This window comes from Nipponia nippon, unplaced genomic scaffold, assembly GCF_047370975.1.
Source record: "Nipponia nippon isolate SJK-2023a ecotype South Korea unplaced genomic scaffold, ASM4737097v1 scaffold_11, whole genome shotgun sequence".
NCBI classification, from domain to species: Eukaryota; Metazoa; Chordata; class Aves; order Pelecaniformes; family Threskiornithidae; genus Nipponia; species Nipponia nippon.
In genome coordinates, this window is record NW_028262302.1 from 14575247 (window position 1) to 14587794 (window position 12548).

The 12548-nt window shown below is 38.7% G+C and overlaps 1 protein-coding gene across 3 annotated transcripts in view; it reads right to left on the bottom strand.

Annotated features, from left to right (window-relative positions):
- BTBD7 (BTB domain containing 7) overlaps window positions 1-12548 on the bottom strand; it is a 59592-nt gene that overhangs the window by 29623 nt on the left and 17421 nt on the right. For all 3 annotated transcript variants that reach the window (XM_087747563.1, XM_087747560.1, XM_087747561.1), the window contains 2 exons: window positions 9214-9399; window positions 3000-4079 (listed from right to left, as the gene is read on the bottom strand). In XM_087747563.1, the coding sequence (XP_087603689.1) occupies window positions 3000-4079; window positions 9214-9295 (1162 nt within the window). In that variant the 5' untranslated portion in view covers window positions 9296-9399. The remainder of the gene's footprint in view (window positions 1-2999; window positions 4080-9213; window positions 9400-12548) is intronic.

Genomic DNA, 12548 nt, shown 5'->3' on the forward strand with positions numbered 1-12548 from the left:
AGATACTGACTTCACTGGCATATACCGATTTTCTACAGACTGCTTACTGCTTTCTCCTGTAGCTAGGGAACACAGCACTGATTTGTAAAATCCTATTTATTTCAAGTTAACATCTAGAATTTCAGTATCTGAAGGGTTGCCAAATTTACATTTGCTAGTATTGATAATACAATAAATTTCAATTTTACTGCATTTGTTTCCTATGTATAACAACCTCCTCATTCCCCACCTCACCACTTTTGTGGTCAGACACAGATTTACCAGCAAAATAAGAAAAGACCTCTGAGGGCCACTACATCCCTCTACCTCCTCCCAATGACCACTGCCAAAACACTACAGCTCTGGTTCATCCAGAGGGCCAAGACCGAGCTCACACTGCTGCACTCGCTGGTTCCAGTCCCCAAAGCGTGCTGCTGAGGTGTTGCAAGCCCAGTGCAGCCCCTCCTGCTGCCTTTTTTTTTCCTCCCCTAGAGGTAGTGTTGGGGGAAAACCTCCAGGGAAAAGTTAAGACCTTGTTACTGCTGACTCACAGAATATATATTCCAGAGTAGCACCGGTCTGTAGTGCATTACTAAGAAGAGTGCCAGGGACACGCTGATCCAAGCACGCTCAACTTAAAGCAAGCAGAAATAATGAAACTCAGCATCAAATAAAACACCAGTTCCATTTTTCAGCATTTACTAACACCTAAAAAATAAAAGCCATTTTCCTATCTGTAAGTCTGCCTAAGTTTCTCTTTGAAGTCCTCTATCTATCATTGCTTATCTGCTTTGATATAACTTACACTGCTTCATCAGAGCACCTCCAGATCACAGTTGTTCCAGTTTAGGTTTCCAGTCTGAGGGAAGGAACTACACCCTGTTCATTTATGAAACAGGGCATAATTATTCAGTGTCTCACTGAGGGCTTCATTCACAGTTTAATTCCCTCATTAGTATTCCCCGAGCATACTAAATCCTTTTAACACTTGTGTATGTGAACGCACCAAAACTGAGAAACTGTACACTTATATCACCTTTTTAATTTCAACTCATTTTCCTTTCTTGCTTTCAGCTGATCTACTGAGTTGTCCAGTTCTCAAGTACTATCAACTTGCAAACATTGCATAGGAATGAATTTAACACCGTAGATTAACTACAGTAAAAACTTTTTGCCCCTTCTGCATTCCATTTAACGTTAAGGTTTTAGGTGTACTTAGAGGGGAACAACAACAAAAATAAGAAAGATGCAGACAGACTGGAAAGGGTCTAAAGGAGTGCCACAAAGATGATCAAAGGGCTGGAGAACCAGCCCTACAAGGAAAGGCTGAAGGAGTTGGGTCTTTTCTCCCTGGAGAAGAGAGGCTCAGGGGGACCTCGTCACAGTACTGCAGTACCTAAAGGGCAGCTACAAAGAGGACAGAGGCTCTCTCTTCACAAGGCGCCACATGGAGTCAACAAGGGGCGACAGGCACAAGTTGCACTGGAAGACATCTCAATGTAAGACATTTTTTACAGTGAGAACAATCATTCACTGCAACAACCTCCCCAGGGACACAGTATAGTCCCCATCACGGGAGGTTTTCAAGATGTGATTGGACAGGGTGCTAGATAATCTTATCTAGACTCCCCTTCCCAAGAAAGGTTGGACCAGATGATCTTTCGAGGCCCCCTCCAACCTGGTCTGCTCTATGATTTGATGATTCTGAGCCTAAGAACAGCTCATTCGAATTCCTGTAGCAGCATATCTCAGAAAACCTCTGCCCTTTGTTTTCTGCCAGTTTTATTGCAGTAAGATTGTTTCAACTTTCAGCATCACCTGAAAATTAGTTTCCTAATACCAGCCTCTACAGAATTATACAATAGTTCTGATTAGTTTCCCATATCTTTATCACTCAGTTTGATATAACTATTAGGAGAACCCATTACAAGTATGATCTCTCCCTGCAGTGCTTATACCTGCTTTTTCATGCCCACTCCTTCAGAAGTTTCTATTTTACTGAAGTCTACTTGATAGTTTATATAATAAAGATTTCAGTCTTGTCAAATTTCATTTGATAGCTAGATGTTACTGATGTACAGATCTACTGTAAAAAGTTATTTTCTTAAAAAAATTAAACTAGCTTAAACAAATCATGTTGCTGATACCTCAGTGAATTCCATTCTCCACTTCTCAGCTCAAAAGTAAAATACTCATCCCCCACCAGCAAGGCCTGAAGCAATTGCCATACCCCACTATGTATAATATCGTCACTAAATAGTTCAAACACCAACAGACGAAATGGCAAGCAAAGCTCCTGCCACCACAAGAGACATTACTAGTTCACCAGTCAGTGCTCCGACACCTCGCCAGAGACTGCAATAACCCCGGCCAGCCTCCATGTGCGGGAATTATGTTATGAAGATTTGAGTGATCTTCAAGAATAATGGACAGCAGTGAAACTTTCTAAACTTTAAGTCTGAAAATACTGCCTGTCCCTGCCTTTAGTTCTGTACATCAAGAAGTAGATACTAAAGACCTAGGACTAGTGCAATTAAGCCATTTAAAGTTCCCTTCCAACAGCAAGATTGCAGGCTTGATGTACCCCCTGTGACATAAACTACAGAAATAATCATTCAAGTTTACAGCCTTGTTAACATAGAGACACTTCATAACAAGTCTATTTCCTCCTCTCAACAAGGATCTCTTGTATCTTTCCCCTGTCATTTACACCCCAGAAATGGGTTATAGATGAAAGCAGATGAAGATCAGAAATATCAAGACCAGTTATACATATTTGACATAAAAAGCATGCTTCAATAATGATGTGCAATACAGGTAAAAGCTTTCACATGGCATTTCTTCTGTCCCTAGAAAAGACAGATGCATTATCTACAACTTAGAGATGGAAAATAAATTCCTTTTCTTAAAGGAATTGTCAGCCATTGATAGCAAGACTCAACAGGCATACTTACACTGCAAACAGCTAAAAATTTTTCTAATAAGGTCATATATTCTACAGCAAGGACAGTACTACATACCTTGTGCAAGCATGTTAAACTCCAAGAATAGTGCTATGTGATAAAGCTCCATAGCTTCTTCAGCCCTAGTCATGTTCAGCTTTCCTGCTACAAGAGCCTGAACTTCACTTAAACTGCCCACTGAAGGGCTAGAGTGCAAAACTGAGAGGTCCACTACATCTGTATACATACAGTTCAAAATGACCTTAGCATATTTTTTTGGTATGATAGATTCATCCAATATAATTCTAGTTGGAGTTCGTAGAGTTCGGTCTGTGATTTCTTCACCGGTTCGTATCCTCCTCTGCAGCAAGTGACGAAAAAACGGAGATCGTGATGAAATAATAGCTTTGTGAGCTCTGAGCTCTTCATCTAGACAGTTCTGACTTCCACCAAAGGTTTCAACTAAGTCAGAGTTGGATGAAAAGCTAAGAACCACATCGTAGTAGCACATGTAATCAAACAGTGCGCGCATGTCAACATCTAAGGAATTCGGTGTTCCAAATTCTTCACTAAGCTGCACAAGGATATCAACGTTTTGGAATCTTGAATCCTCCATTCCAAACTCTCCCGTATAAAGGTAGTGTAACAAAGCAGAAAACATAGGCATATCTATGCCAGCTGTGTTAATATCCATTATTATTTCTGCCCCATACTCCGGTGAGGAAGAAAGCAGCGTCTTAAAAAATGGACATCTTGCCGCCAATATCGCACGATGCACAGGAAAACAAGTTTCTTGAAATATTAAGTCTACATCGGTACAATATTTGTACTGATAAAGTTCAGCCATGTCTTTTTGTAGCGTTCTGGCTTCTGGTCTTGCCAAATTAGCTTGTAGATAAAGTTCCTTTAAGGCTGACGTCCCTTCGTATTCTTCTACCAATGCATTAACATCTCTGACATCCCAGCCTGAGAGGAGTTCACGCATCTGCTTGGCATGATCAGCAGATCGGCTAGATTTCCGACGCTTAATGAATTTCTTTTTGAGGGTGGCAAGGCCAGAGGTTTTCTTTTTCTTGTCTTGAGGTTTCTCATGGCCATGGTCAAGGCTATACAGCTTTGATTCACAGCCATAACCTTGATGGGAGTAGGATGATGTCCCTGAAGGCAAAAAGGAAAATTGAACACATTTATTCTTTAAATTTAAAAGGAAGGCCCATAATACCTCAACAGTCCATCAATGTCTCTGCAAGTTACACAGTTTTTCCTTCTCAGATCAGATAATTCAACAAGTTGGAAACCTGACTGAAGCCTTTTCTGGCGATTAAGAACAAAAATAATGTTTTTGCATCTACAAAGTTCACCCTTTTTTTTGTTTAAAATGTACTCAATTTTAAGAACCAAGCAGTGGCAGCTGATGTAGCTCTTTAGCACATGGCACACTTATCTAAGCAGGAAGAGAACACTATGGTCATAACGTTACAAGTGTCATTTTATTAACTATAGGAAGTGAAAAATACGGCCTTTTTAAAAACTTGTGTGATTTCAGTGAAATAGTAGCACCTCCCCCTTAAAAGTGTTTTTCAAATTCTGTTCTTCTAGCATTAAGTGTCATTTCAACAAGAAAAGCATACCTGGCATCAGACAGTTATAATCACAAGAAAAAAGGAAAAAAAAGAGAACACTGTACCAAAACATTCAGGGAAATTGAAGACAATTAATTAATTTTCAATGCAAACTTAACAAGAAAGTAAAAATTCTGTCATATGATAACCAAGTAACGCCAAAAGTCAAACATATAAAATGGGCTCCTTTCCACAGGACCATAGATGCTAATCTGTGCGTACACCCCATTATAAAGAATATGGAGAATATAAGTTTTACTGTATTATTAAAGATATTCTGTGAACAGAGCATTATAAAGTATACATATAATTATTTTTCCTCTCAAAAATCATTTATAGGGAAGTTATGTTATAAAACAAACATGTCATGAAAGGAAAAATGGATTCCCCTCAACATTATCTGTGTTGCATACCTGACCTGTTCTGCTAAATGAACCTCTGCTGATTGTCAGTTTGAGCCTAGCTGCAGATACAGTAACACTGATAGCAATTTAGTAAGAAAAAGAGGAATTAGAACCTGCATTTCTAGAAGTAATGGAAAAACTGAAGTAATGTTTTAGTAAAAAAGTAGTTAAAAACTATAGTTTAAAACAGAAGCATGACTCATGTTATTTTCTAATCTAACTTTTACGGAATTTTCACTCTAAGCTAGGTAGTGAAAAACCTCAGACACGACAGGAAAAGAAAAAAAATGGACACAAACCCAACTACTAAAGAAAAAGCCAGAAGAAAACTTTTGCAAATGGTATACAGATTAATAACAATTGCAGGTTCATGTGAAATAGTATCTGTCCATTTTCTGTTGGGAATATTAATGTGCTTCCATTAGTACACTTGTGGAGCTTCACTACTTGTTGCCTTTTTTGGATCTTTAAGTTCAAAGCACATCTAACCAGAGTTCTTGGGGCCTTTTGTAACTTGTTCTATCATTGCTCTCTCACAGTTCCATTTTACTTCAGGTAGATTTGATGTGATGCTATTTTGACAGAGATGTTATGGGCCAGTCTGTCAAAACACAGTGCTTTTAGTTACCATGTTATTTTAGATAAGTATTTCCTGAACTTTGAAAGACACAGGAGCAATTCAAAGTTGTATTTGAGAGCACAGCAACTGTAGCAACCCAAGACTTCTGTAAATTGTTTTATTATTTAAGCCCCAATAATTCTAAGTAAGCTTATACACCAGCTTTTATGCCAAGCTACTTAAAACTCCCCCAAATCATGCAACACAATGGTTTTATGATTCATCTACTAGTGAAAACTTTGGGAAGGAACTTTGCTTTCTTTGACCTCTAATCATTTTATCCATGCTACATTAAATTTTGCTTGATCAGGCAATGTGTTATTAATCATATTGAAATTTCAAGACATTAAAAAAAATATATCAATTTAAGTGACAAGAACAGCAGTATCTCAAGACAACTTCAACAAAGAGGTTGTACTGCAAAATCCAGCGTAAAAAGTCCTTCCACATGCTATACGAGGTATTACAATAGAAAAGTAGAGATTCAGTCTCCTGCTGATAGAGACAAGCCCAGCATTTCTGCTCCTTTTAAAGAGTATCAATTCCATTTCACAAGAAGAGTATAATTACACTTTGGTCACTCTGTAATGATAGATTGTGCTCCAAGAGAACATGCCAGCTCATTTCTATTTGAAGTATTTTGGATTCTAATGGCAAATTTGAGTATGCAGAATAATCTCTTACATTCCGTTAAAGAAAAACTAGGACACCAGAAGTCTCAATTTCTTTCTTCCCTGAGGGCTGCCATGAGGTACTACTTGCACACGAATCACCACAAGATACTACACCACCATTCAAACCTTTGTGTACCCTGAGCTACTTACAAGATTTACCTTCAAAAGTACTGCAAACAGTGTTATTAACCCTTACAAATAGATAAAACACTGCTGTAGAAGTGCCACCACACAACTGTTTTTGCCAGAGGCAGAAGTAGAGATGCACCAGCATAGCCTCTCTGGGTTCACAACAGCTGGTGGCTCCGTACCCGTCAAAGAAAGAATTTTAAGAGCCCCTTTTTGACCTGCGTGTATTCCTTCATGAGGCAGCAGCATTAGAAGTAGGAAACAGAAGTTTATTCCCCACTTCACACTAAAAAGCACCAATCTATTAAATGCTGTTAAAAAGCAATAGCTCCTTCATGCCCCTAGACCATATCTAGCTTTGAACAGATAAATATTTACCAAGAAACAGATGACTGCCAAGAGAAACTACTTGGGCACTTGACAATGAATAATGGGATCTGTCTAGTCCTCTGCATGCCTACACATTTTAAAATCTAATTATAGAGCTCTATTTAAAAAAAAAAAACAAACAAACATTTTGAACAGATGTACCACCCTAGAAAATGGTGTGAAATCCTCCTCCTGAATGCTGTAGACAAAACAGCACGGAGATGACTAGTTAAGCCTTTGCTAAAACAGAAGTATTTTTTACAGTAAGAACACTGCATTATTTTTACTGATTTATCTCCTCTTCATAAAACTGTAAGCAAATTCAGCATTAAGTCAACTAACATTGGGAGCTCATCCTATGAAAGGACTGTACTTTGCCAGATCAGGTCTCAGCTTTTAATATTCATCCTACATTTGCAATGTGGCATGGTGCAGTGCTTTAAGGGTAAAGCAGCACATCTAAAATGAACGCATAGGCCTGAATCCAGTTTCCAGGAATAAGGCAACTAACACGTATTATGCAGCTATTATAACTCTAGTCTCCATATTTCCAATTCTACTTTGGGGCAGTAAATAGATCAAATGTCTTCTACGTTAAAAAAAAAAAATCTGTAAAAGTTGATTTAAAACATCATTATTCTGACAAGTGATGAAAATCTCAGCTATCAATTTTAGGACACATCTATTTTCTACTGAGACAGCTACACAAACCAATCATCCAAACGAGTCAAGATGAGAAAAAGCCAAACTCCATGAAACGGGAAGAAGAGATGTATGCCTGTGTTGTGGATAGCACACTTACTCTGCTAGCACACTCATAAGTGGCACCATAACATCAGAAGATTTCAGCAAGAATTTTAACTGGAACACTCACCTTGCTTAAGATGAGAGAGCCACACGCATTTAGACCTTCCTCAAGTAAGTCTCAACCACAATTTTCAATAGGTAATGGGGATCAGTAAATTTATCGTGACATACTACATAATGGGTTTCCATTTTGAATTTAATAATGAAGAGCATCAACACAACCTTCCACGTACCAAGTGGAAAGTTTCTGGGAAATTTAATGAAGCCTTTGGAACTCTCCCCTCTTCTGCTCAAAAGGTGTTTCAGCACGCAGATCTGCCCGTTTTCAGGTCTGTAAGGGTTTCTCTTTGTTCAATACAGAGGCAGATAAAAAACACCAAGACATGTAATAAAAATGTTTTGGCTGTGATTTTAGAAAATATAAACTGGGACAAACCTTTTGCTGTTGTTAGTTATGATACACTGAAAATACATAAAGCCTTAAGGGCATCTTTACAGTATGGATATCCAAGATGTTAGTACTAAAAGTTCTCCCTTGACATGCCACGACAACACACACACACAGAATCTTTAGCCCAGAGCACAGGTCTTTACATATAACAGTTTGTGGGCTGTCCTCTACTCAGATCTCCAAAAGTTAGGAGTGTCACAAAAGCTGAGACGAAAGAGAAAAATTACAAAGCGAAGTCAATTTTTCCTCTGCTAAGGATATCACTGTGCTTTCAGTGGTGATTAAGAAAAGAAGTAACACTGAATATCAATAACTACTTATTCAGTGTTGCAAGCCAAGGCAGAAAGGAAAAAAGTGTTTATAAAGTATTTATATTATTTACTGCTAAGATCATTCTTCAGGCTGTCAGGGTTGGGGTTTTTTTAAGCAAGATTTATCTTCTCAAAAACTGCCTTATTTTAGATTCATCACATAACTATTTATTATTTATAGCATGACAGTACTTAGATCTACACTGAGGTCTTTTTGCACTAGACTGGAAAGCACATAAAGGTAATACCTGCCCCAGTTACGACTGGGATAAGAAAATAATTTCTTAAGAGCACTTCAACTCACATTGAAGCAAGGTCCTTTGCTTGTAAATAATACTGTTAGGACAATAAGTACCCCAATTCCCCATTTACAGGAACAGGAAAAGGACGGGAGAAAAAGCCATCTTCAAGACTGCTTGTTACTTTAACAGGCTTATTATCAGATATATCCCTTCTAGCAATAAGGAAGTCATTCACTCATATTAGACACAATGCCAGTACTACAATGAACACTGATCATCAAGAGTTTTATATGCTCTAACACAGTTTCACAGAAAATCTGAGGAAGACGACTAGAAAACGGTAGATAATACTAACAGATAGCAATTGCTCTTGAACTGGGAAAACTAGCATGCATGGTTTAATTATCAAAAAAATGCCACTTCATTTTATTTAAATAACCTAGCATCTGTTTACTAGCAAATGACAGATCAACTCATTGCATACGTAGGCCAAACAGATACTGGACAGTAATGAATTTCATGCACGATTGAGCTTGAATGGATTCAAACTGGTGACCTAGAAAATAAGACCTCTGCATAACATTACTGCAAGCAAATCAAATCCAGTGCATACCCAATCCAGCGAGTCGTTTATGTAAGTGACAAGACAACTGAAAAGAGTTACCTATGAATGTCTGTTGTGCCTGTGAATTTCCCCCTACCCTTGGGGAACACGAGTGAGGGTAGTTAGATGCATTAGCACCCATTTTCTTCAGTCACTCAGGCATTCCGCCTGCTGGCTCTTCAATGTATAATCCCATAATCCTTTATAAATCTTCAATCCCAGGTCCAGCATTCTGTTCCTCCATTTCTGAAGAACAAAAACACCAGTAAGTTACTTCATTTTTTTTTTCCAGTAGGTATTACGTGATTTAGATAAAATAAACTCAGCCTCCAACACACAGTATTTTCACAAATTAAAACCTCAAACATTTACAAGGTAGCTTTTATTTGAAGGATTAAACCAAGATCAAAAATACATTTTTTTTTCCAAAATAATTTGTAAGTTTCCAAAACATTCACAAATCAGTATGATAAACTGCAACAAGGAATAGGATGGCTATCAGACTTTTAGCTAAGAAATCTTCAAGTAGGAGTTGATCTAGACTAGATATGCTCCTTTAACTATACCAAGAAAAACATATCGGCATGGATGAAAAGTCTACACGCTGTTATAAAAATCCCAAATTGAATTATACTGAGAGAACAGAAGCAGCCAGTCCCGTTGGATTGCATCACTGCTTTCAGATGCCTTTTGATTTCATACCATTTACGTAGTTCTCATTGAGTCCTACTTTTCAAGTTTAGGCCAGTACCTAGAAGTAGGTTTATAATAGTAAAAATAAAGTGTTTAAGCATTCATCTACTGTTTCATTAAGCATTTGAAAATCTTTTAGCAAGTCAATTCTGAGGAAATTTGGACAAGGATTCATTGCTAAACATACAAACAAGCACATTCTAATTTATTCTTGTATTGGCAGTGTTGAAGTATTAATACTGCAAGACAAAAGTGACCACAATGAAGAGCTGCTTACTGTCAACTGAACATGTGTGCCCCCATCCAAAACAAACACAAACGCACAGATAAAGAGTCATACAAGGGTAAAATCTATACTAAGAATTTTTTAGGCTCCATTCAGTATTGTGAACATGCAGCTAAATTTTACCGTGTTGTCACAGGTGTACCTATATTTGCTATATGCTCCCAGCTTTACCTCCTTTCTCAGTACACCTCTGGCACGTTAAATTGGACAAGCGCGGGCCATGCAAGAGGGAGGCTGTGTTTCCAAGGAAGCTGCAGCACTGTTCCAGTCTCTTCTCCCTGCTTTAATAATCTGTTTATTTCTGGCATGAGGAGTTCAGAAGTGGGAGTTACCATGACACTGGGGAGGTGAGATCTGATTCTAAGCAGAGAGGAACACCTGGCCTCTTAGTCACAAATGCAGTATGCAAAGTGGTTCCTGGGGAGCAGAAAGTGAGAAACAGGCCAGGAAGAAGGCTGCAAACTGCTGTAGGTGCAGGGGTAGGGGGGAACAAATGCCACAGGATTCAAGGGCTGGCTACATGAGGAGGAAGGGTAGAAAAGGGTTTGGAAATCTGGCTTAGAGATGTGGGTATGTGAAAAGGTGAGACACAGGCATCAGACTGAAGCATTATGGAAGCATGAGAGGGTGCATGATCTCCAATCATCTGATGCTTTAGAACAAGGTTCCTAAAAATCAGGCCTTTTGGCATTGGTGATCTATGATATCAGACATTTTCAAAAAGGAATCACAACACCTCATGCTAGACACGACACACAGGCAGAGTCTACTCTAGAGAGTGCATAGCCCAGGTTTGCCTCGCACCGCTGCAGCCTGCTGATCACTGGCTGAATTCTGCTAAGGCAGGAGACGCAACCGTAACAACACGGCAGCTGTGCTGGTGTCACACAAGCCAACTTGAGCCCATCTACAGGCCTGCAAATGCAGAAAGGGGGAGCTCCCACACCTGCCCTCCCTAGCCAGGTGGCAACGTCTCCTCAATTGCATATAACCAGATGCTTTTCTTGAACTTCTCTCTATGCAGATTCAGCTTGCTACAGATCAGGAAACAGAAAAATAAAATGCCTTGCTACATGAATAGCGAGCCTGCTCAGGATGAAGTTAGAACCAGAGCACACGCAAAATGGGCAACATCACATCAGCAAACACAAGCTGTTGGATTAGTTCAGTCCTCGCCAATGCATGTACTCATTTTCTTCCTTGTGCAGAAATAAGCTAGCTATTCTAAGATAACCAAATCCATATGGATGCAGACCTCTTCTCCATACATGAAAAGCTCCACTGATTTAACAAAAAAGACTTAGAAAATAATTTCATTAAAACAGTGACACTCCAAGTGATTTGTGTACCCACACAGAATATGTTGCTTAAATGTGACATCCATTTCCAGATGGAATTAGTTACATTCAGTACAAGCTTTGTGGAGGTTAGGGTCGCCTTTCAGCTTGAATGCCAACTCTCTCACAAACAAAGGCCAGCATCCTGAGTAGATATCCCAACAACTTCCCTTTTCTCAGCTAAAATTGGATGTGGTTCATTTGGACAGAGTCCTGGAATAACGCCATTGCATTCCACTTTCCTCTTCTGTGTTCAGCTGTGGTGTGATAACTTGTCCATTAGATGCCTACTAATACTTTTCAGTTCTTCCTGACATGGGAAAGAGCCCAGGAGCTAAGTAAAAGATGGGGGGCGGGAGTGGTGTTTGTTTGTTTTGTTTTGTTTTGGGGTTTTTGGGGGGGGGGTTTTGTTTGTTTGTTTTTTGCTAACAAGCACTAAATATACATAACCAAGTCTCAGGTTTGAAGTTAATACCCTCTACCTCCTTCCACTTGGCAGCAAGCGTGCTCCAGAAGATGGAAGGAATGTGATCAAGGAATATATGCAACTCTTCAATACCATTAGCATTCAGTGCTTGAATTTGCAAAACAGGATTTAAGTTAACTGAAAAATGTAAACACTATAAAAAGTTCCTAAAACATCTGATATATAAAATAATTTTATTCAGAGGCTTACCACAAGAACACTGTTACACATCAAGCCTGAGTACCGTGCAGAATTAACTCACTCACTAAATTTAAAATATGTAACTTAATAATACAGGACAGTGTAAAAACAGTGTCCTATTAAAGCTGTATACATAAATATATTCATTTATATGAACTATAGATATATATTTATATAAATGTATATAATATACAAGTAAAACCAAACATGCCAGGTTTCAGTGAAGGAGGAATTCAATGCAGAGTAGGCACTGTGGTCAGCCATTTACAGATGCCAAAACTTCCTGTGCCTCCTTTCAAATGTAACCATGCACTGCTTGGTCGTGTGTACGCTGGCTGACTTCTTGAGAGTATTTTGCATCTTGAATTCAAAACACATTGTAGTTCATAACAAAGCGTATTGTGCCCCATGG